This window comes from Leptodactylus fuscus, chromosome 11 (genome assembly GCF_031893055.1).
Source record: "Leptodactylus fuscus isolate aLepFus1 chromosome 11, aLepFus1.hap2, whole genome shotgun sequence".
NCBI classification, from domain to species: Eukaryota; Metazoa; Chordata; class Amphibia; order Anura; family Leptodactylidae; genus Leptodactylus; species Leptodactylus fuscus.
The window spans coordinates 87,780,039-87,805,316 of NC_134275.1; the positions used below are offsets into that span (position 1 = coordinate 87,780,039).

Below are 25,278 nucleotides of genomic sequence, written 5' to 3' on the forward strand. Positions count from 1 at the left end.
CATCTGGGGCTCTGGTGAACAGCATTGTGGGGTAGGAATTGGTATGGCCCGGGCGTGCTGGACCCCCAGTGCCATATTTACCATTTTGATCAGTGTATCTAGTGCTGGTTCTCACTATCGGCTCAGAACTGCATCTGTTATCCTAACAACAAGAACCTCAACTACTGTGTGCAAAATATCATAAATCTGTATTAACTTTCTTAGATCTATTTGCACAATTACAATGTAGGTTCTCCTTTATCTACTCTCCACAGTGCACTGTTATGAAGTTGGCTAAACAGACTGTTGTTGCGCTTTAGCAATTCTCTTGGGACAAAACAGTATTGACTGCACTAAAAAGGAAAACCTCCATGTAGCTGCCAACCAATGACCAAGCCTGAGAAACTATTATTGTTTTCTGATTAATATCGACCTGATGATCTGCTGGAGGATCATTATAAGCTTCATAGTTAGGAGAGATGGTTCTTAGCTGGTTGGAATCGCTGGTCCTGCTCGGGATCCTTTCATGGTTCATCTACTCCACATGGAATGCCATATACAGAAGACGTAACCTGCCTCCGGGACCAACACCGCTGCCGATTTTTGGAAATGTCCTGCACATTAGGAGAGGGGAGATGGTCAAATCCTTGATGGAGGTCAGTTCTGAAGGGAAACCTCTAAAATATAGATTCACTGCTAATATTATGTAGAACCATCTTTGAGACATTAGATCTTCTATTCTTTGCCTCTTATCACTTTGGTTTTCCTTCTTTGAAGTCTCTCCAGCTCTTTTTTAAGGGCTGGTGCCATAAACTGGACAATAACTTCCAGGCTCAGTCACATCAGAGGTTTATAATGTTTGTCTTTAGAAGAATGTGTTTTCTACATTACTGTACGGCTTGCAGTGACTTGTTAGTTTTAGGAGCAGAAGACTGGCATTGGGCGCTTTATTTCAGTGATCCTTATTTATTGTAGATTTACACAACAGGAATCCATCTGATCCCCCTGTACATTACTAGCGGCATCTCTGTAAGCTATACACACAGCGGCCAGTATAATCTCAGCATATACTTAATCCTACACATAAAGAAGCTGAGATATCACCTGATCCCTAATTCCATATTCTGTTGCAACAATCCCATATCATTGTTCTCATATATGTCAGGACCCTGTAGAGAAGGAGATATTACATATAATGTGGCCCCGCGTTTCTGTTCTTCAGAACTTTCTCAGGTTTAAGGATATGTTAAGACACATTGACCTGATCCCTACTTCAGGCGATGTCTGCCATATTCTGGTGCAAAAAACCCATATTATTAACCCTTCTATTTCTGAGTATTCTTACTTGGCAATATTTTCCACACATGCCTATAACTTTTGCACAGAGCAGTAGTTATGTCTAATGCTGAGGATTGTGGTATTTCTACATACCATAAAAGTGCAGGGTTAGTCTTTTCTAACATGAATATTTTAATACTTTGAAATTGCATAGACTATATATATATATATATATATATATATATATATATATATACTCTACCATTAGATTAACACAATAATCAAATGTGTTACTCAAAAAGGGAACATGTGTCCGCCGGGTCAGAGGGTGGCTCAATTATGGCAGCGTCCATAGCTATGTATGCACAGCGATCGATCGAGAAGGCAGGGGAGGTAATAAATCTGCCCTGTCTTCTCTCTGGGAGCTCCGGCTGAAGTTACAGCCAGCTCCTAGTGAAAGCAGCTGCACGATCTCCGTGCAGCTGCTGTGTTCTGACTGGAATGTACAGGTACGTCCTGTCAGAACTAGGCAACCACTTCCCGGACGTATAGTCTATGGGCGGTCCGGAAGTGGTTAAAGGGGTATTCCCACGTCGCATACTCACCAGTCTTCAATGCTGTAAATTCTTATTTCTTCCGGCTTTGTTGTGTCATTGGTGGGCAGGGTTACATATGCAAAGCCTGTGGCGATAAGACGCCGCTTCTATGCCGCTGGCCCTGCGTGCGCTCCTGTTGCAGCTAGGCATCGGATGTACAGCCTTCACAATGCAATGCAGACCCGGCATCCACTGTAATAGAAAGGCGGATGCCGGGGAGGGTTAGACGCCGGCACAGATGCCTGCAACATCGCTACGCTCCAGCCCTGCATGAAGCCAGCAGCGGTAGGAGCGATGCTGCTATTCCGCTCCTCCGCTCCTCCGCTCCCCCCTCCCCTCCGGAATAGCAGCATCACTCCTGCCGCTGCTGGCTTCATGCAGGGCAGGAGCGTAGCGATGTTGCAGGCATCTGTGCCGGTGTCTAACAATCCCCGGCATCCGCCTCTCTATTACAGCGGATGCCGGGTCTGTATTGGTGGCCCTTCCCCCCCTCCCCCAGGCTCGCTCCCGTGCACTTAGCCCATCCTCCCTCCCCCCTCAGAGCAGCAGATACATCACTTGACTTTTGACCAGATAAGTCCAGGACTGTGTCAACAGAGAGATGAATAAAGTAAGATAGTGGAGAAACAAAGCAGTTTTGCTGAAGCAATGTATTTAGGAAAAGTCTTACATGCACAATATCAAGCAGTATAGATAGGATCCTTGTGACGGGACAACCCCTTTAATCTACATACACACAGGACATTTGTCTTAGACCTTATACAATTGCACATCTGGGAAAGATCAGCAGTTACTAAGCAAAGTGAAATTATGTTTCATCAGACTGTATATACACTGCACAGATGACTATTACAGATACAAGTCTGGACCATGTAGACCGGCTGCCTTGGTGCATAAATGGGGATAAAAAATGGATGTTTTGATGTTTCTTGCACCTTGTACTGGTTTTCCAGATAGCTCTGCATCCTGATTTTGTGAATCTCATTTTGGATATCAGTGAAAAACCTGTGATCAGTTGTTATGGATACCTGGAGTAAAGCTGTATCTAATCCTTCCCCGTGTAGTACTGTGTTTAGACGCAAGTATCTAATCCTTGTTGGTGTGATACTGTGTGCAGATGTGTATATCTAATCCTCCCCCGTGTGGCATTTTGTGAAGAGGCATGTATCTAATCCTCCGGTAAGTGAAACCATGTGCAGACGTGCATATCTAATCTTACGGCATGTGGTACTAAGTGTAGACGCGCGTATCTAATCCTCTGGTGTGTGGTACTGTGTGCAGACAGGTGTATCTAATCCTCTGGCGTGAGGTACTGTCTGCAGATGCGCGTATCTAATCCTCCCCCGTGTGGTACTGTGTGCTGAGACGCGTATCTAATTATCTGGCATGTGGTACTGTGTGCAGAGGCATGTATCTAATCCTCCAAAGTGTGGTACTGTTTTCAGACGCACGTATCTAATCCTCCCCTGTGTGGTATTGTGTGAAGAGGCGCGTATCTAATCCTACGGCGTGTGGAACTGTGTGTAGACGCATCTATCTAATCCTTCAGCATGTGGTACTGTGTGCAGACGCGTGTATCTAATCCTCCGGCATGTGGTACTGTGTGCCGACGCACGTATCTAATCCTCCCTGTGTGGTACTGTGTGCTGAGATGCATATCTAATTCTCTGGCTTGTTGTACTGTGTACAGAGGCATGTATCTAATCCTCCAAAGTGTGGTACTGTATGCAGACACACGTATCTAATCCTCCCCTGTGTGGTATTGTGTGAAGAGGCACGTATCTAATCCTACGGCGTGTGGAACTGTGTGTAGACGCGTGTATCTAATCCTACAGAATGTGGTACTGTGTGCAAAAGCACGTATCTAATCCTCTGGCGTGTGGTACTGTGTGCAGATGCGCGTATCTAATCATCTGGCATGTGGTACTGTGTGCAGATGCATGTATCTAATCCTCTGGCATGTGGTACTGTGTGCAGAAGCGCGTATCTAATCCTCCCTTATATGGTACTGTGTGCAGATGCACATATCTAATCCTCTGGCATGTGGTACTGTGTGCAGATGTGCGTATCTAATCCTCCCACGTGTGATACTGTGTGCAGACAGGTGTATCCAATCCTCTGGCGTGTGGTACTGTGTGCTGAGACGTGTATCTAATTCTCTGGCTTGTGGTACTGTATGCAGAGGCATGTATCTAATCCTCCAAAGTGTGTTACTGTGTGCAGACACACGTATCTAATCCTCCCCTGTGTGGTATTGTGTGAAGAGGCGCGTATCTAATCCTATGGCATGTGGAACTGTATGTAGATGCACGTATCTAATCCTACGGCATGTGGTACTGTGTGTAGATGTGCATATCTTATGCTCTGGTGTGTGGAACTGTGTGCAGATGCGTGTATTCAATCCTTTGGCATGTGGTACTGTGTGCAGATGCATGTATCCAATCCCCCGGCGTGTGGTACTTTGTGCAGACGCATATATCTAATCCTTTGGCATGTGGAACTGTGTGCAGAAGCGTGTATTTAATCCTCTGGTTTGCGGGACTGTGTGCAGACGCGTGTATCTAATCCTCTGGCGTGTGATACTGTGTGCTGAGACGTGTATCTAATTCTCTGGCTTGTGGTACTGTGTGCAGAGGCATGTATCTAATCCTCCAAAGTGTGGTACTGTGTGCAGACACACGTATCTAATCCTCCCCTGTGTGGTATTGTGTGAAGAGACGTGTATCTAATCCTACGGCGTGTGGAACTGTGTGTAGACACGCGTATCTAATCCTCTGGCATGTGGTACTGTGTGCAGACGCATGTATCCAATCCCCCGGCGTGTGGTACTTTGTGCAGACGTGTGTATCTAATCCTTCGGCATGCGGAGCTGTGTGCAGAAGCGTGTATTTAATCCTCTGGTTTGTGGGAATGTGTGCAGACGCGTGTATCTAATCCTCTGGCGTGTGATACTGTGTGCTGATCTGTGTATCTAATCCTCTGATGCGTGTATCTCAGTTTGGATATCAGTGTTGTATTGTGCATGTGGAGTGACCGTGTGACCAAATTTGGTGAAGATCGGTCCAGTCGTTTGATTCGCATTAGAGAACAGACAGACAGACAGACAGAAATTCATTTTTATAATATAGAGAGATATATTATTATATTCCCTAAACCGTCCCGATAGAATGACCGAGGATCCAAGTGAAAAAGAGGTAGAGCCACAGTTCACACCATCTGCAGTCCAGCTTTCACATCCTGCTGGGATTGGTCACTATGTTAGGTTGGGTTAAGCTTACCATGACACTATTCAAGTGCATTGACCTGATCTGTCTTAGGACCAGAACAACAGACTACAAAGCCAACATAATGTCTGATTCAGACGCAGAGATTCTGCACACAGGAGATCTTTATTCTGATTAAAACAATAAACAAAAAAAGTTCGGTATTTGTTGGATGGAGGAGGAAACCTGGTCTGACCATTGTATTATATCACCAAAGGAATCCCTTATACTGCAATGCTTCATGTATAAGATGTATGATAATGTATCCTCTATGCTGTAATATATCCTAAGGAAGATTTTGGTCTTTCAGTTCAGTAAGAAATATGGCTCAGTGTACACTGTGTATTTTGGACACTATCCAGTAGTTGTCCTGTGTGGTTACGACACTGTCAAAGAAGCGTTACTTGATCGAGCAGAAGACTTTGGTGGTCGGGGGAGGATTCCTACTTTTGATGATTTTTTTAAAGGATATGGTAAGTCTGTCAGTATTCTGTACATGTACAGCGATGTATGGAGAGGTTCACACTGGATTACAATACACAATATGTCATGATTTTTGTTTCAGGGGCAAGTTTTAGCAACGGAGAAAGATGGAGGGATCTTCGTAGATTTTCCATCACAATGCTAAGAAATTTTGGCATGGGAAAGAAAAACATTGAAGAAAGAATCCAAGAAGAGGCGCAATTTCTTGTAGAAGAGATAAGATCACACAAAGGTACAAAATCATTTACACAGTCAAATTACAGAGTGTAGAGGTCATTGTATTACTGCATTACATGGTATATATTATACAGCATTACTGTATGCTCAGGTATATCAATTATTCCCTTCCTTCCTTTCCAAATGCTCTTTAATCCCAGGACCAGAACTTTCCTGTCTTGATGGCCGACCAATACACACAGGTATATGCACTTAGTAAATGACTTCCGACCTCCAGAGTTACACACATGAGTTGGTGGCCATCAATCCTTTTCCCACAGTAGACTCTCCCTGACACACTCATAGACTAGGTCTCCTCGGGCTCCTCATGACGTGGTAGTTGCTTTTCAGAATCACATGGACCGACCAACCCAATGGACTCAGCATATGGACAAACTCTTCATATTGGCTCACCCAGGATGGCGTGAAATCTGCCCTTATACAGCGCACCTTCACCCTCTTCTTACCCGAATGTCACATCATAGCTAGTATGGAATCATTCCATAGGACATGCCGAATTCCTCCTGCCATGGTACTACAGCTGGATGTGACCGACCTTCTACCGTCACACACTACCTGCAGAGGAAATACAACACTATACAATGTCCATCACCATCTGTTATACAGACTGTCTGCCGGCAGCTACAATGTAACTGATGAATGAACTCCGTGTCTCGGGGGATACTAATCTGTCTTGGGACACTGTAAATAGTCATCTAAGTCACCCTCCTAAGATCACCTCTCCTCCTTACACCTCCTTCCCTTTATATCTCTTCTGTCCTTTCACCCCTTTTTGCTTATTGGAAAAAATAAAATTTTCTCCAGTTAACAATGATTTTTTTGTTCTATGTTGTTTCTACAGAACAATTCTTTGATCCAACCAAATTTTTAGTGCAGGGAGTTGCAAATATAATTTGCTCGATTGTGTTTGGAAACCGCTTTGAATACAGTAATGATAGCTTCCAGAATCTTCTGACCATGTTCAATGCTGTATTTGTGGATATAAGTGGTGCGTGGGGACAGGTAAGAGCCAAGACATTTCTGTATTAATACTGGACACCTGCATCAGATTTAGCACCCACTAAATGAGAATAGGGCATGAGTAACAATAGCAGATGCCGAGGTATCAGTCATACTAATGTGTTTGACGGGGTCTCATTTAATGATACAGAGGAGGGGAGACGAAGGAAGAGGAGGGAAGAGTGGCATAGAGGAGGCGAGAAGAGGGCAGAGGAGGGGAGAAGAGGAGAAAGGAGGGCAGAGGGGGGAGAGGAGGGCAGAGGGGGGAGAGGAGGGCAGAGGGGGGAGACGAAGGAAGAGGAGGGAAGAGTGGCACAGAGGAAGCGAGAGGAGGGCAGAGGAGGGGAGAGGAGGGCAGAGGAGGGGAGAAGAGGAGAAAGGAGGGCAGAGGAAGACAGAGGAGGGCAGAGGGGGGAGAGGAAGGTATAGGATGGAAGAAGAGGAGAAAGGAGGGCAGAGGAAGGGAGTGGAGAGAAGAGCGTTTTCCATGGTTCCATTCTTTGTCCACAGTGCACAACATAATCCAGAAGTTTCCACCCCATGCCATTGTAGCTAATCTATTTGGATGGAAGAGAGAAATTGCTGAAAGGTTGTAACGCAGGATAGTCTGCATGGTGGATAAACAGCCCCAATCATGTTCCGTGTCCTGCAGGGGGCATCAGTGTCAGTGCCAACTATGTGTCAGGAGACCCAGGAGGACCCCACTGACACAGAGACATAAAAAAGCTAGACTGCAGTTTACAGCCAAAATGTAAGTGAGGAAGCCAAAAGGCTACTGAGAAAACGTCTTGTGTATAGATGAGACCAAGACAGAGCTTTTTAGTAAAGCCAAACATTTTATGTATTTTTTTTTTTTTTAAATGCATAAACATGTGTTATTGGAATCATTTTCCAGGAGAGATAGTTTACTTTTTGGAAAAGTTTCAGAAGTGCCAAAATGCCCATGACTGTATATGTTCATTATTGTGTCTACTGCAAATGTATTTAATAAGTAAGAAAGGTCACAAACTCCCAAGTCACAAAATCTTTTATAAGCATCTGGCTAGAAGTCACGTTATCACTAGAGATGAGCGAACACTAAAATGTTCGGGGTTCGAAATCCGATTTGAACAGCCGTGCACTGTTCAACTGTTCGAACGGGTTTCGAACCCCATTATAGTCTATGGGGGGAAATGCTCGTTTCAGGGGTAGGCAACGTTCGAACAAATTATACTTACCAAGTCCACGAGTGAGGGTCGGGCTGTATCCTCCATGTAGTCTTCTCCATGCAGCATCCTGGCGGCATCTTCCGGCTGTTCATTCACTCTGCCAGGCATCGGGCCTGGGCAGAGCCGACTGCGCATGTCCGCTTCTAGTGCGGGCCTTGGCTGTCGCAACGGGACTAGATGCTGTCACCACGCCTTAATTTTGTGTGCTAATAGTGTTGTGATTTGTCACATCACAACACAACAAGGTAAGGGGCTTTAATTTATGCCTATTGCCTCATCTTATCAGGAATACTACACTATTGGCGCTCGGTGTCTCTCTCTTTTCTTTTTTCATGGATGTTTTGCTTTCCCAGTATATTAGTTACTAGGTTAGTATTACTATTACTTACAATGAGTAATGTGTATCTCTTATTCCAGATGAAGGATATGCTGCCCTCAGTCATGCACTATGTACCAGGACCCCACCAGAGGATTAACAAAAGCTTGCGTAAACTCACCGATTTCATTGAGACGCGAATCAAGATGAATGAGGAGTCATTTGATCCAAACTCACCCAGAGATTACATTGACAGCTTTCTTATAAAACAGCAGCAGGTAAGTGACTGAGGATTAGGAGAGGGGTAATAAGTGTAAGTGGTTGGTGGGCCACCTGTATATGGTTGGGTTAGAGTCCAATGGCCTATCCCAATACAATAGCTGACTGTAGGCTCGGCCTTCATAAAGTCCATCTGATTCAGAAATCCAATGGGTACATAGTGGTACAGAAGGGTTTGTGCCAATGCATGTCAACATATTATTGGGTAATGCAAAATAAAATATTTTTGATCCAATAGCTGGTTGTTATGGTTCTGTGTAAATATTTAAAAATGATATTTTTAAACGACAGACCCGCTAGTCTGCAAGGCACTGCAGCGCGGTCCACAGGCCCAGATGGGCGGCTGTATGTCAGAACAGTACACTACCAGTTAAACTGCACTGGCAGTGATGTGGTGCAGTGCCAAATGTGAACAGGCTGTAATAAAACCCGGCCAGTTAACCTCACTGGTAAGGTGCACCTGTACAGCTGAAACAGCAAGGCTGCCTAGGGTTAACCGTTACCCCAGGTCAGCAACGTGACATGCTCCTGCTACAGCTAGGAGAAACAAAGGAAGTCTTGAGAGTTCAAAGGGCTACCTCGGGGACCACACCTGCTGACAGCACCTCAGGCTGGAACAGAGTCCACGGCTCCTAGCCTTACTGTAGGGCTGCCAGTTCAGGGTTTACAGGTTCTAAACTAAGTACAGACAGAGGCCTATTCTACAACCTGCCTCAATGCTGGAACCTGGCCCTGACTACTGTCATTAGCGAACTTAGTCAAAGTGTGAGCACCCGGCGGGCGTCAGCTCATACTATATAAAGGGAAGTCCCCACCCAGCAGGGGCAGTGGCCATGACATCACTGGTCATGCCCAGTATGGCCAAAATGGGACTTAATCTGTGAGCGGTTCCAAAATGTCTGAGCATGCTCAGTAGGTTAGAAACGGCACTTAGTCTGTGAGTGGCTCCAAAATGTCTGAGCATGCTCAGAAGGGAAAAAACTGGACTTATACTCCAGTCGCCTCACTGCATGAGGGTGAGAGTCGGATTGACCCGCAGGTGGCGCTATGCGCCGTGATGGAAACCTGCGAGACCCGATCCTAACACTGGTGTTATTACCAGGGTACAACTTGTTAAATCTAAAGCCAAGTCCATAAAAGAAATTGTGTCCATGTCCTATTGTTGTAAGTCATTATAGGGGTGGGATATTTGGGGGCTACTTTAGAAATTTATTATTTACTCATGTCTTTAACTTGGTCAGATACATCTTAAAACTTTCACCCCAAAATGGAATATCCCTATAAATCATAATCCCACAAATTGTGTTTTACAGGAACAAGACAATACTAACTTTAACAGGAGAAACATGATAATGACCATACTCAATATATTTTTTGCCGGGACGGAAACAGTCAGCAGCACTCTAAGTCATGGATTAATGTTACTTATGAAATACCCCGATATACAAGGTCAGTAAGAAACCAGAAATGCACACCGGGTAATAACCTCTTGTTAGAAGGGTCTAGTCAGTAAGAGATGACTTTATCTGCGGCACAGCCATAAATAACATGACATGTTACATAGATTTTATTCATTTTATCAGCCTGTCCATGTAACAATTTGCTTCTAACTTGTCAGATACAGTAAGTTACTTTTGACCTAATAACATAGTTTTTCAAATTGGGACAGTTTATTAAACTTATGTTGTTAAAATCTGATTGGCTGACGCACTTGTGGGCAAGTACAAGGTAAATAAAGAACCTAAATGGAGACTGCACTGGATCTCGGGCTGAAAGGAGAGGTGAGTATACAGTGTTTATTATTTTAAGTCTTGCTCTGGGGTGAAAAAAGGAACTGGAACTGCCCTCTTATTATTGGTTAATAATTGTTTATTATTTCCCCCAATATTTCTTTCCCAGCTAAAGTGCATGAGGAAATAGACCGTGTGATTGGTGACGGCCGCATCCCAAACATCGAGGACCGCAGCCAAATGCCATATACAGATGCTGTAATCCATGAGATCCAAAGATTCGCTGATATTATTCCCATGAATGTTCCTCGCGCAACCACCAGAGATGTTCACTTCAGGGGATACACTATTCCTAAGGTAGGAGAAGGAAAAACGGGTAAACCAGGGAAACCGCTCTATAAACTCACAACTCCCTTGCACAAGAGATGTGTCTGGTGTCGCAGAGCTGTCTCTTTCATATAAAGGCGGCCAACCTGCAAAGCCAGATACAAACCATGAACAACTTCCCCTGCTTCTGTATAAATGGAGACCATTTCTTATTTCTTACAACCTCTTTAACGGGGTTCTCCAGGAATTTTTTCTTTATAGCGCATCTTAGGCCATAAATATCTGATCATTAGGGGGAAGGGCAGATCAGTTGTATGAGGCCACTTCCAATGCCAGAACTGTACACACCCCGGGGCTAGAAGCTGATGGCTCTGGTCCCTGTATAGTGGCTGGTTGAAGATAATGGATTCAATGGGAGCTAAGCCAAAGACTACATCCGCGACCTTTTCATTCTCAATGAACTGACATTTCTCGGTCTCACACAAACATGGCTGACACCCTCAGACACCGCCTCCCCCGCCGCCCTCTCCTATGGAGGTCTGCAATTCTCACATACTCCCCGTCCCAACAATAAACCTGGTGGAGGTGTAGGCATCCTCCTGTCAGACAAGTGCTCATTTGCCCCAATCCAAGTGCTACCTGCCCTCACACCCCCCCTCCTTTGAAGTGCACTCTGTTCGTATCTACTCACCCTCCAACCTCCAACTGGCTGTCATATATCGACCGCCGGGACCTACCGCTGCCTTCATTGACCACTTCACCACCTGGCTTACACACTTCCTATCCACAGACACCCCCACCATCATCATGGGTGACTTCAACATCTCCATTAACACAGACCCCCCCCCACACCTCCAGTCTCTTGTCCCTCACTACCTCCTTTGGTCTCTCCCAATGGTCCTCCTCTGCCACCCACATAAAAGGGGGCACCCTAGACCTCATATTCACCCGCCTCTGCTCCATATGCAACCTCTCTAACTCTCCATCCACACTCTCTGACCACAACCTGCTGACATTCTCTGCCTTCTCCTCTCCAATAGAAACCCCAACCGCTAAACCAACACGCCCCCGCAGGAACCTCAACCGCCTTGACACCTGCACCCTCTCAGACTCTCTCCTACCACTCGCTGACATATCCTCAATCCAGGACATAGATGCCGCTGCTGCCTTCTATAATACCACCATTACCTCAGCCCTTGATTCTGTGGCCCCCTACACATACACCAGAGCCTGACCAATCAATAGGCAACCCTGGCACACTGACCTGACTAAAAAACTGAGACGTGCCTCGCGGGTTGCAGAACACCTCTGGAAGAAAAGCCACTCCCAGGAAGACTTCCTCAGTTACAAAGAGGCAGTTCTCTTATTTAAGAACACACTCACCTCCGCAAAGCAGGTCTACTTCACCACACTCATATCTGCACGCTCTCGAAACCCCAAACAGCTATTCTCCACCTTCAACTCCCTCCTCCATCCTCCTGCCCCCCCTCCGACATCACTTATCTCAGCTGACGACTTTGCCTCCTACTTCAGAACTAAAATTGACACCATTAGAGACAGTTTCACCCTACTCCCCCGACAATCCATCAACCCAACTACTTACTGCTCCTCATCCCTGACCTGTTTCTCCACCATCACTGAAGAAAAACTCTCCTCCCTAATCTCCAAATCCCACCTCACCTCCTGTGCGCTTGGCCCGATCCAGTCACATCTCATCCCCAAACTCGCTGAAGTCATTACTCCAGCCCTAACCCATCTCTTCAATCTCTCCCTAACCAATGGATCCTTCCCCTCAGCCTTCAAACACTCCACTGTCACTCCTATACTTAAGAAACCGTCCCTCGACCAGTCCTCTCCAGCCAACTATTGCCCCATCTCACTACTCCCGTACGCCTCAAAACTGCTTGAGCAACACATCCACTCCGAACTACTCCGATCTCTCCTCCTATCTCTCGTCCAACCTGCTCTTTGACAGACTTCAGTCAGGCTTCAGACCCCGGCACTCCACTGAAATTGCTCTAACAAAAGTCACCAACAACCTTCTAACTGCCAAAGCCAAGCGCCATTACTCTGTCCTCCTCCTCCTTGACCTCTCCTCTGTCCTCCTCCTCCTTGTCCTCTCCTCTGTCCTCCTCCTCCTTGTCCTCTCCTCTGTCCTCCTCCTCCTTGTCCTCTCCTCTGTCCTCCTCCTCCTTGACCTCTCCTTTGTCCTCCTCCTCCTTGTCCTCTCCTCTGTCCTCCTCCTCCTTGTCCTCTCCTCTGTCCTCCTCCTCCTTGACCTTTCCTCTGTCCTCCTCCTCCTTGACCTTTCCTCTGTCCTCCTCCTCCTTGACCTCTCCTCTGCCTTTGACACAGTTGACCACTCCCTCCTATTAGAAATTCTCTCATCCCTTAGTATCTCAGACCTGGCCCATTCCTGGATCTCCTCATACCTCACCGACCGCACATTCAGCATCTCCCACTTGCACACCACCTCCTCACCTCGCCCTCTCTCTGTAGGTGTCCCCCAGGGCTCCGTCCTAGGACCCCTCCTGTTCTCCATCTACACCCTTGGCCTGGGCCAACTCATAGAATCTCATGGCTTTCAATACCATTGCTATGCCGATGACACCCAAATCTACATCTCTGGACCAGACATTACCTCCCTGCTGACCAGAATTCCAGATTGTTTAGCGGCCGTAGCCTCCTTCCTCTCCTCCCGCTTTCTCAAACTCAACATGGAGAAAACAGAGTTCATCATCTTCACCCCACCCCATATAGCCCCTCCACCTGACCCATCTATCAAAGTTAACGGTACCCCACTTACCCCTGTCTCACAGGCTCGATGTCTTGGGGTAACCCTGGACTCCCACCTATCCTTCAAGTCACACGTTCAAACCCTCAACACCTCCTGCCGCCTCCAACTGAAAAACATCCACCGAATCCGCTCCTTCCTCACCCCAGAAACTACCAAGATGCTCGTCCAGGCCCTCATAATCTCCCGCCTAGACTACTGCAACACCCTTCTCCATGGACTCCCAGCTAACACCCTCGCTCCCCTCCAGTCCACCTTAAACTTCGCTGCTCGCTTAATCCACCTCAGCCCCCGATCTTCATCGGCTGCTCCCCTCTGCCAGTCCCTCCACTGGTTACCCATAGCCCAGCGAATTGAGTTTAAGCTACTAACGCTAACATACAAAGCTATCCACAACCTGTCCCCTCCATATATCTCTGACCTTATCCTCACCTGTCCCCTCCATATATCTCTGACCTTATCCTCACCTGTCTCCTCCATATATCTCTGACCTCACCTGTCCCCTCCATATATCTCTGACCTCATCCACACCTGTCCCCTCCATATATCGCTGACCTCCTCCTCACCTGTCCTCTCCATATATCTCTGACCTCACCTGTCCCCTCCATATATCTCTGACCTCATCCTCACCTGTACCCTCCATATATCTCTGACCTCATCCACACCTGTACCCTCCATATATCTCTGACCTTATCCTCACCTGTCCCCTCCATATATCTCTGACCTCACCTGTCCCCTCCATATATCTCTGACCTCATCCACACCTGTCCCCTCCATATATCTCTGACCTCATCCTCACCTGGCCCCTCCATATATCTCTGACCTCATCCACACCTGTCCCCTCCATATATATCTGACCTCACCTGTCCCCTCCATATATCTCTGACCTCACCTGTCCCCTCCATATATCTCTGACCTCATCCACACCTGTCCCCTCCATATATCTCTGACCTCATCCTCACCTGTCCCCTCCATATATCTCTGACCTCATCCACACCTGTCCCCTCCATATATCTCTGACCTCATCCTCACCTGTCCCCTCCATATATCTCTGACCTAATCCACACCTGTCCCCTCCATATATCTCTGACCTCATTCTCACCTGTCCCCTCCATATATCTCTGACCTCACCTGTCCCCTCCATATATCTCTGACCTCATCCTCACCTGTCCCCTCCATATATCTCTGACCTCACCTGCCCCCTCCATATATCTCTGACCTCCTCACCTGTCCCCTCCATATATCTCTGACCTCATCCTCACCTGTCCCCTCCATATATCTCTGACCTCATCTCCCGCTACCTGCCCACACGTAACCTCAGATCCTCCAATGACCTCCTACTCCGCTCTGCTCTCATCCGCTCCTCACACAACCGCCTCCAAGATTTCTCTCGTGCATCCCCCATACTCTGGAACTCCTTACCACGACACATAAGACTGACCCCCACAATCACAGGCTTCAAGAAGGCCCTGAAGACTCCCCTATTCAGGAAGGCCTCCACCCCCCAATAACACTATCACCGCACCCCTATCTGTACAGGCTCCCCCTCTCCTTCTGTCTCTTCTTCCCTCATAGATTGTAAGCCCTCGCGGGCAGGGCCCTCTACCTCACTGTGCCAGTCGGTCACTGTTAGTATTATATCTACCTGTATATTCTGTGTATTGTATGTAACCCCCAAATGTAAAGCACCATGGGATTAATATAATAATGTACAGCACCATGGAATTTATATAATAATGTACAGCACCATGGAATTAATCTAATAATGTACAGCACCATGGGATTAATATAATAATGTACAGAGCACCATGGAATTAATCTAATAATGTACAGCACCATGGGATTAATCTAATAATGTACAGCACCATGGAATTAATTATAATAATGTACAAAGCACCATGAGATTAATATAATAATGTACAGAGCACCATGAGATTAATATAATAATGTACAGCACCATGGGATTAATATAATAATGTACAGAGCACCATGGGATTAATATAATAATGTACAGAGCACCATGGGATTAATATAATAATGTACAGAGCACCATGGGATTAATATAATAATGTACAGAGCACCATGGAATTAATATAATAATGTACAGCACCATGGAATTAATATAATAATGTACAGAGCACCATGGGATTAATATAATAATGTACAGAGCACCATGGGATTAATATAATAATGTACAGAGCACCATGGGATTAATATAATAATGTACAGAGCACCATGGAATTAATATAATAATGTACAGCACCATGGGATTAATATAATAATGTACAGAGCACCATGGGATTAATATAATAATGTAAAGCACCATGGGATTAATATAATAATGTACAGAACACCATGGGATTAATATAATAATGTACAGAGCACCATGGAATTAATATAATAATGTACAGAGCACCATGGGATTAATATAATAATGTACAGCACCATGGGATTAATATAATAATGTAAAGCACCATGGGATTAATATAAAAATGTACAGAGCACCATGGGATTAATATAATAATGTACAGAGCACCATGGGATTAATATAATAATGTAAAGCACCATGGGACTAATATAATAATGTACAAAGCACCATGGGATTAATATAATAATGTAAAGCACCATGGAATTAATGGTGCTATATAAATAAACAATGATAATAATAAAATAATAAATATTAATAATTGGGGTCTGGCCATCTGTTTCTGGCTCTGTGCCCGGTACTGTGTATAGTATGAGCCTCAGAACATGGTCACCAGCGTCTGTGCACTACACCCATCAGATATTTGTAGCCTTCACTAAGGATAAACCATAAACTAAAAACTCCTGGACAACCCCTACATGTGTATACTTATAATGGCGGCCACACATTAGGTAGAAGTGGTGGATTATTGGACAACAACCACTGAGTGACCCATCTGTCTAGCGAGTGATTGTTTCATAGACTCGGCCATATACAGTATAATCCATATTGGCATTTATAGTCATACAGAATGGCCGTACATTTCCAGTGTCACTGGGAAAAGACAAATTATCATTCTCGGAATGTTCTTAAGAAGAAAAATCTGTTGTAAAGTGTAATGTGTATGAGCACCTTTAGTTTATTAGATATGATGTGTCCTCATATTGTGGTGGGTCATCCATTGAGCAGCCCCTTAGTCGGTGACCTGGGGAATCCATCACCTGCACTAACCTGGGTTACAGATGATACAATAGAAGTCATTTTACCATAAGAGTATTTTCCATCCCTCATGTGTCTAGGGTACAGACATCTATCCATTGCTGTGTACGGTTCATCAAGACCCCACAAAGCTTTCCCACCCCGACAAGTTTGACCCCAACAATTTCTTAGACAACAAGGGACGTTTTAAGAAGAACGAGTCCTACATGCCGTTTTCTGCAGGTATTAACAGAATGTAAATCACTTTGTCTACATAAGCCAATGGATGGTTTCTAAGACACTGACTGCTAATGGAGTTCTGGGAGATTGGGAGGAAGTTCAAGGATATTGAATAGACCAAAGGAAGAAAGGTAACATAGACAAAACTAATACAGCGGGTGCGGTATCATGAATTCAGTGACAGTACTGCAACTATTATGGGTTCACATATATTTAACATAATCTTATAACAAGGTACTGACTCTGTTCCACACAATAGCAATGAAAAAGATATGACATTAAGTGTGGAAACACATCTGCTTTATGTAATAGAGTGCCCCTCCTGTCCATCTGCTGTGGCTGGCCCATTAACTTAAAGGGAGTGTGCCATTATAGACACAGGACAGGGAACAAGTAATTAATCACTGGATTGGGGGGTGGGGGAGAGGGCAAATTCCACCTCCCCAGTAATCAAGAGGACGGGGACTGAAAGTCTTATGAATGGAGCCCCAGAGCACTTGATTGGCTTATATTCCTTCTACTTCTATGGGACTGTCTGGACTGTAATCTTCAGCATTGAATGGAGTGCCGAACACACAAGCACACTGGTAATCCATTCACAAGGAGGGATTAAAGGAAATTTTGGCCTCCCCCATCCATCTGATCATGGGGGACTTGACACTAAATATTATGGATAGGGTACAAGTGGGCTATGCTGCAATATGAGACACAACCCATTGGCTTTTCATAAAGAAAGTAGCCATGTATATTTAATCTTCTGCAGTCTAGTTCAGGTGGATTTGTTCACTCCTGACATTTTTTATGTATTTTTCTTTTACTGAAAAAAAAAAAAAAAGTAAAATCCAAACAATATAAACAATGAAAATGTAGCAGCAAATTGAAGTAGTCTCAGCACGCCGGATCATTCATTTTAAAAAAAAAAAAAAATCTAAAATTTTATTGTAGAGACATGCTCCAAGTTAAAAATATATATAAATATATATATATATATATATATATATATATATATATACGAATGCACCTGTCGATTTTCCAAGAATTATATATATATATATATATATATATATATATATATACACAGTGCCTACAAGTAGTATTCAACCCCCTGCCGATTTAGCAGGTTTGATAAGATGCAAATAAGTTAGAGCCTTCAAACTTCAAACAAGAGCAGGATTTAGTAACAGATGCATAAATCTTACAAACCAAAAAGTTATGTTGCTCAGTTAAATTTTAATAAATTTTAAACATAAAAGTGTGGGTCAATTATTATTCAACCCCTAGGTGTAATATTTTGTGGAATAACCCTTGTTTGCGATTACAGCTAATAATCGTCTTTTATAAGAGCTGATCAGGCCGGCACAGGTCTCTGGAGTTATCTTGGCCCACTCCTCCATGCAGATCTTCTCCAAGTTGTCTAGGTTCTTTGGGTGTCTCATGTGGACTTTAATCTTGAGCTCCTTCCACAAGTTTTCAATTGGGTTAAGGTCAGGAGACTGACTAGGCCACTGCAACACCTTGATTTTTTCCCTCTTGAACCAGGCCTTGGTTTTCTTGGCTGTGTGCTTTGGGTCGTTGTCTTGTTGGAAGATGAAATGACGACCCATCTTAAGATCCTTGATGGAGGAGTGGAGGTTATTGGCCAAAATCTCCAGGTAGGCCGTGCTATCCATCTTCCCATGGATGCGGACCAGATGGCCAGGCCCCTTGGCTGAGAAGCAGCCCCACAACATGATGCTGCCACCACCATGCTTGACTGTAGGGATGGTATTCTTGGGGTCGTATGCAGTGCCATCCAGTCTCCAAACGTCACGTGTGTGGTTGGCACCAAAGATCTCGATCTTGGTCTCATCAGACCAGAGAACCTTGAACCAGTCTGTCTCAGAGTCCTCCAAGTGATCATGAGCAAACTGTAGACGAGCCTTGACATGACGCTTTGAAAGTAAAGGTACCTTATGGGCTCGTCTGGAACGGAGACCATTGCGGTGGAGTACGTTACTTATGGTATTGACTGAAACCAATGTCCCCACTGCCATGAGATCTTCCCGGAGCTCCTTCCTTCTTGTCCTTGGGTTAGCCTTGACTCTTTGGACAAGCCTGGCCTCGGCACGGGAGGAAACTTTCAAAGGCTGTCCAGGCCGTGGAAGGCTAACAGTAGTTCCATAAGCCTTCCACTTCCGGATGATGCTCCCAACAGTGGAGACAGGTAGGCCCAACTCCTTGGAAAGGGTTTTGTACCCCTTGCCAGCCTTGTGACCCTCCACCATCTTGTCTCTGATGGCCTTGGAATGCTCCTTTGTCTTTCCCATGTTGACCATGTATGAGTGCTGCTCACAAGTTTGGGGAGGGTCTTACATAGTCAGAAAAGGCTGGAAAAAGAGATAATTAATCCAAACACGTGAAGCTCATTGTTCTTTGTGCCTGAACTACTTCTTAATACTTTAGGGGAACCAAACAGAATTCTGGTGGTTTGAGGGGTTGAATAATAAATGACCCTCTGAATAAACTTTTCACAATTTAAAAAAAAATTAAACAAAGAAATAACATTCTTTTTTGCTGCAGAGCATTTCACACTTCCAGGCTGATCTACAGTCCAAATGTCACAATGCCAAGTTACTTCAGAATGTGTAAACCTGCTAAATCTGCAGGGGGTTGAATACTACTTGTAGGCACTGTATATATATATATATATATATAACTAGTAGCATGTATCCACAATAAAATTTTGGAATAAAAAAAAAAAAAAATCATCCAGCGTCCTGAGACTACTTCAATTTGCTGCTTCTATTGTGTCTGTACCGGACATGACGTCCCGGGCATCTGGATGACTACAAGCACCTACTATTCCTCCATAAACAGTAAGAGACATTTATCATTTTTGTAATACGGGGTGAGACAAATTTTTCTTCTTTGCATATAATAAAAATGTAGTATATAAAATGTAGGAAGAAACAAAAAGTATGGTGTGTGAACAGCCTCATAAAATAGGGGTGAGAACGTACACACCAACCTGTGGACCTTGAGACGTAGACGGGAATCTCACAGATCTCCAGCTTATTCCACAACCCTAGGATGAGAGTATTGCATCAAACAATCCAAGTAAAAGAGGCCGTGATATAGGAAAGGGAGAGAAGAGGGAAATCTTGTATAATTGAAGAAAACTCCTCAGGGGCTTGTTGGACCAAACTTATGGTCCACCTAAACTGGTAACATATTGCAAGGCCCTAAATATAGTGACATAGGGTGTAATGAAGTCTGAAGCTGAAGCAGTTCCTCCATTCTATACACTTGGCGATTCCTTGCCACTGATTCCTAGTAGGGGGATGAACATGTTGTTTGTTCTCTACCATCTTGTCACAGTTTTATAGGAGTTCATCTGAAAGTTTACACCGCAGACCAGAGTTACTGTATAGAGTCCTTCCCTTGTTGAACTTCTCCCAGGCTTCAACAAGCCATTACATTGAAGGTGCAGCCTCCAGGAGAAGCCACATTCATTTGCAGTAGGTGTACCCCAGGTGGAACATTATGCAGATCCAGGGGTAAAAACCAATGGTCTCTATTACATGGAGGTCACCCTGCCCAAGATGGATGCTCACACATGACATGCTCACTTTCAGCATCCTCTTCTGGGCTCAGGCTGACATCAAATTTCCATGGATCACCAGTGGGGCATGGCAACACATGGAACCAGGGCAAAGCAACAAGATGTTGGCTCACCCTATGTGACCAATGAGGCCCAATCACAAGTCTCAGATGTGACCTCAGGTCATTTGATGTCAGTCGGAGGCAGGAAAAGGCTAGAAGAGGAGGCCAAGGAAGTGCCAGATGTCCAGGAGAGTTGAGGTAATGCAGCCATAAGTGTCTGTCATACATTCTCACCTCCCCTGGGCCTCCACTTATTATACGCTGGGGTCTTTATATTTATATATATCTAAATGGGTGTTTGATCATTGTAGCAAGGACTAGGAGAAAGAAAAGCATGATGGGTAATATCATGGGGTACGTGGAGACAGTATACACAATTTTGGTGATATTAAATCAGCCCAATGTAATTTGTAGCTAATGGGTTTCTCTCTCATTAGGGAAGCGGGTATGTCTCGGAGAAGGTTTGGCCAAGATGGAGCTGTTTCTTTTCCTAACAACCATCTTACAGCGCTTCAGATTACGTCCAGAGAGAGAGTTCACCGACAACGACATTAAACCCTTTATGACTGGCTTTGCAAATGTTCCCAAATTTTACCGAATGTCCTTCATCCCCCGAATGTGATGTTGGATGGAGAGGATGTGCGTCAGATGCAGCGAATAAGCTTCAGTCATGTGATCTGTGGAGTAGAGAGATGGGTCACATGGATGGAGTAATGAAATAACCAAAAGTAACAGATTTTTCAATGTATCACATGTGTAATATCCTGTGGAGAACATATAATGTATAATGGTAGATATGTTACATGTATAATAACATATAATGTATAATGGTCTGGTTTTCATTATCCAAAAACACAACATATTTCCCTGTAAAGCTAAATAAATCCTTCTAGATGGCGCTATCACGTGTCCAGTGATTACTCTGATTCCGTACAAGCTCTTCATACAATACTCGGCAGGTTCTTCCAGCAGTTGATCCCCTCACACCGCACATACAGATCATCTTTACCTTAGATCAGATGTAAAAAAAAAAAAAAAAAATGGGCTAATCAAGCAACTAGCAAACAGTTGGTAATGTGAAAATATCCAAAAGAAACAAATTATGACCAAAAACCAGTAATAAAATTATTTCATTAACATAACTATAACACAAACAACATAAATATATAGTGATGGGTACGTAAGAGAATCACCATAACACTGGGGTGGAGTGCTTGGCTGGGTAAGGCTTTCATGAGAAATGATTCTATTTTATCCCATTGAACGTCTCTTATACTGTCATCAGAAAATCCACAGTCAGAGGATTCACCATTCCAAAGGCAAGTGGGGAGAATAAAGCAAACACTAAAGGGGATCTGAGTTGTCATGAAAAGTTGAACTATCTACAGGGTCTTGGTGGGCAGTCTGTTCTCTGGCTGTGTGATGCCAACTGCAGCTTTGGATAGTAGTAAAGCATCTACACTTTTCGTCAAAGTGACAGATACCACACCCCCATGTTGAAGGCCTTTCCCTTAGCTGCCAAAACACTTGTCATCAACACGCCCCAACACTCCCTTTTCCTTTGTGTTGTGACAGGTAAGCACAGATAAAACGCAAAGTTTTAAAAAGTTTATTTAACAGATAAAGTGTTACAGTGCATATAAGTTCAAAAATACGGTAGAATAAAAACCACCTTTGTTGCGATATTCTGTCAGCGTGGCACCTTTTTTTACTGGGATAGTAGGTGCCTTCTTGCAATCCAACAGTGTACAAGTTATACATGTACTGGATTTCGGTCATAGCGACCTCATAAGGACCATATTCATAAGGGTAAGTTTTGGAGGATGCGTTACAAGGCAGCATTATAAAAAGCAGGCAGATTCCATGATGTATATAGAAGTCAGCTGTTTTTTATTTATCTAAGATTTAAAAGAATGAGGATAGCCTAGCCACTTTACAAAAAATGAGTTTCACCCCTCACATGTCTCTTTCTCAGTATCTTTTCTATTCTGTGGACGTGTTCAGCATCCGCCGGGACTTTCTGTAACTCTTCTTTGTAAAATGAGTCTTCTATTGGATCATTAGCCAAATCAACGAGTTTATACATTTGTTTTTGAAATCTTATATTAACATCCGAGACGATGAAAATTTCCTCTGTGTAAGACTGTTCATACCCTTTAGCAAAAGAAGTCTTACACTGGCTTATGCGCACATTGTTGCCTATCTATAAAGTCTTTGTTCAGTTTAAGACTCATGCATTTGCCATAAATGGTCCTCCATATTCTTACAGAATTGTATTTTGTTAGGTCCGCAGACCTGCACCGGATTGTATTGTGCTATGTATGATCATAACTGTATAAAAATGATTTAGTTTGTCTATATATCGATATGTATTGTGGCTATTTATTCCTGGCGCCGCCTTGTGTGTGACTGATACAGTGCTCCAAGCTGGGAGCAACCTTTATCTTTCCTTTTTCACTCTCTTTCTCTGTATCTTCAAGACTCCTGTAACCAAGCAAACTAGCACTATGAATTAGCAACTATAAATCGAATGGAAGATCCTGTGGAGTATTTTGTTCCTTTTGTTTCTATTGTTAACCATGGACAATGACTCAAGACCTGGAGTTTTTCCTGTTACCATCCCCCCAGGAGCTAAGGACAGCATAGACACCATGTGGCATGGAGGAGAAACCTACATGGAAGTGTGGACTTCTTCTTTTCAAGGAGATGATTTTTGGCGTCTATTGCTGATGTGGGAAGATGCTACAGCGGACTGATATTTCTCTCTATTACTGTGGACACGTGGGACTCCGTTACAGCCTGGAAACCTACCATCACCCACCTACCCATGTGTTTATGGAAGCTTGGCAAGAGAGCAGCACCCTGTCTACCTGGATGGCTTCAGACCTCTCGTGGGCAGTAGAACACAGTGGTAAGAAGAAAGGAAGAGGAGGAGGGCTTGTGATGAAGGACATTGGGGGCATTTGTTTGTGGTTAATGGACAATAGTGCTGATGCAAGATACCGAACTATCAGCTGTGAGCAGGAGATCTCACCACCTACCAAAGGAACTGCCACATGTTATCATGATAGCTGCATATGTCCCCCACCTCTGCAAAAAAAACAAACGTTTTTTGCCTGTTATATCTACATGCTGTGACCCCCCTCCTCGTGTCCTCCAACCACGGTCAGGCCGTATTATTAACATCACTCTGCACAGAGAACTAAATGATCCTGCAGTGTGTCTGTGTCTCTTTCTTTTTCGTTGCTCTGATTCCTAGGATTTCTTTATCTGCCATGAGCTTGTATGTGTTTCTCTCTTGTTATATACTACTGTACCATCTATGAAACTGTATCACTGACATTTCCCCATTGTGGGACTATTAAAGGATTATCTTATCTTATTTAAAAATTTCCACATTTTTGTTTTTAAAGTTCTGTTATTGTTCCACGAAAGCAGCTTTCACACTGTTTATAGTAAAAAAGAAAAAAAAAAAAAATGGTGGATATTGCGCTCTTTATAAAGCTGCTTTTTAGCATTGTGCATAAATTTGCTCCACCAATCTGTCTGTAGTTTATGAGGCAGACCGTGATGATTCTTGAAAATCAATTCAAAGGCTTTGACTACAGAGTCCACCATCTTATATCTAAAGCTGACACACACATATTTTGATAATAGTAAAAGTAGCCACTTTGGCTACTTTTACCGTTGTTGATTATCGTATCGGAGGGTAGGAGTCCACCCACAAGCCGTGCACTCCTGAAGACAGTCACATTATACAACAGGGTGAGCTGAAACGTTTTCTTCTTTATTTGACTATATTTTGATAATACGTCGATCACGGTTAAAATATATTTTATACCGTCATTTTGTTTGGCATAGTTTGACATATCACACAGGTCAGCTTGCCATTGTGAATCAATGGTTGCCACTATCACCTTATTTCTCACAAATTGTTGCCTCTGCGGCTTATGAAATGTGTAAATTAGCTGATTTATCAGCCAAGAAGCTACAGCCGGCCTCTTTATACCATGTTTTTTAACAGATTGCCTTATTTTTTGCTGGACAAACTGTACTCTGTTAAGGCTCCATATTCCAGACGATTTACTCAGAAGCTGAAAAAAAAAATCTGAATGAGTAGAAATTAGGGAATAGCTGCATTTTCACCATTGTCTTGCTGGTTTCATGTTTCTGGTGCTCCCTGACATGTTCCTTGTATTCTTTCATCTCAGCAATAAAAGATTTAGATAGTTTTATGCTATGTTGTGTTACTACCTTTACAGAATTCCAAAACTTCAAAGAATGTAAAAAACCATATCATTGATCTTTGTATGTAGCTGTGTTATGTGTCTTTTTATGCGGCACAAGATGTAGCTTTTATTTGTACCATATTGATTAACATCTGAAGTTTTGATAACTCTTTTTTCATTTTTTCTATGGGGAAATTAAAACCTAATTGGACAGAATATTGTAAAACACAAGTGTTAGTAGTAGGGCTGGAGCCTCTGCAGCATTGTGCGGAGCCTGCCAGCCCTATCCTGTCTGCGCTCCCGGGTCCCCCACTTCTGGGTCTCAGGAAGCAGGCAGGAGCCTCTGCAGCATTGTGCGGAGCCTGCCAGCCCTATCCTGTCTGCGCTCCCGGGTCCCCCACTTCTGGGTCTCAGGAAGCAGGCAGGAGCCTCTGCAGCATTGTGCGGAGCCCGCCAGCCCTATCCTGTCTGCACTCCCAGGTCCCCCACTTCTGGGTCTCAGGAAGCAGGCAGGA

General features: G+C 44.1%; 1 protein-coding gene across 1 annotated transcript; it reads left to right on the top strand.

Moving 5' to 3' along the window:
- The first annotated feature begins 458 nt into the window (after positions 1-458).
- Positions 459-21,423, top strand: LOC142185256 (cytochrome P450 2G1-like). Its single transcript, XM_075260554.1, has 9 exons — positions 459-635; positions 5,427-5,589; positions 5,682-5,831; positions 6,678-6,838; positions 8,461-8,637; positions 9,952-10,087; positions 10,538-10,725; positions 16,754-16,895; positions 20,972-21,423. Exons 1-9 carry the CDS (start codon positions 459-461, stop codon positions 21,154-21,156), a joined length of 1,479 nt encoding a protein of 492 aa, XP_075116655.1. The 3' UTR covers positions 21,157-21,423.
- The last annotated feature ends 3,855 nt before the right edge of the window (positions 21,424-25,278 follow it).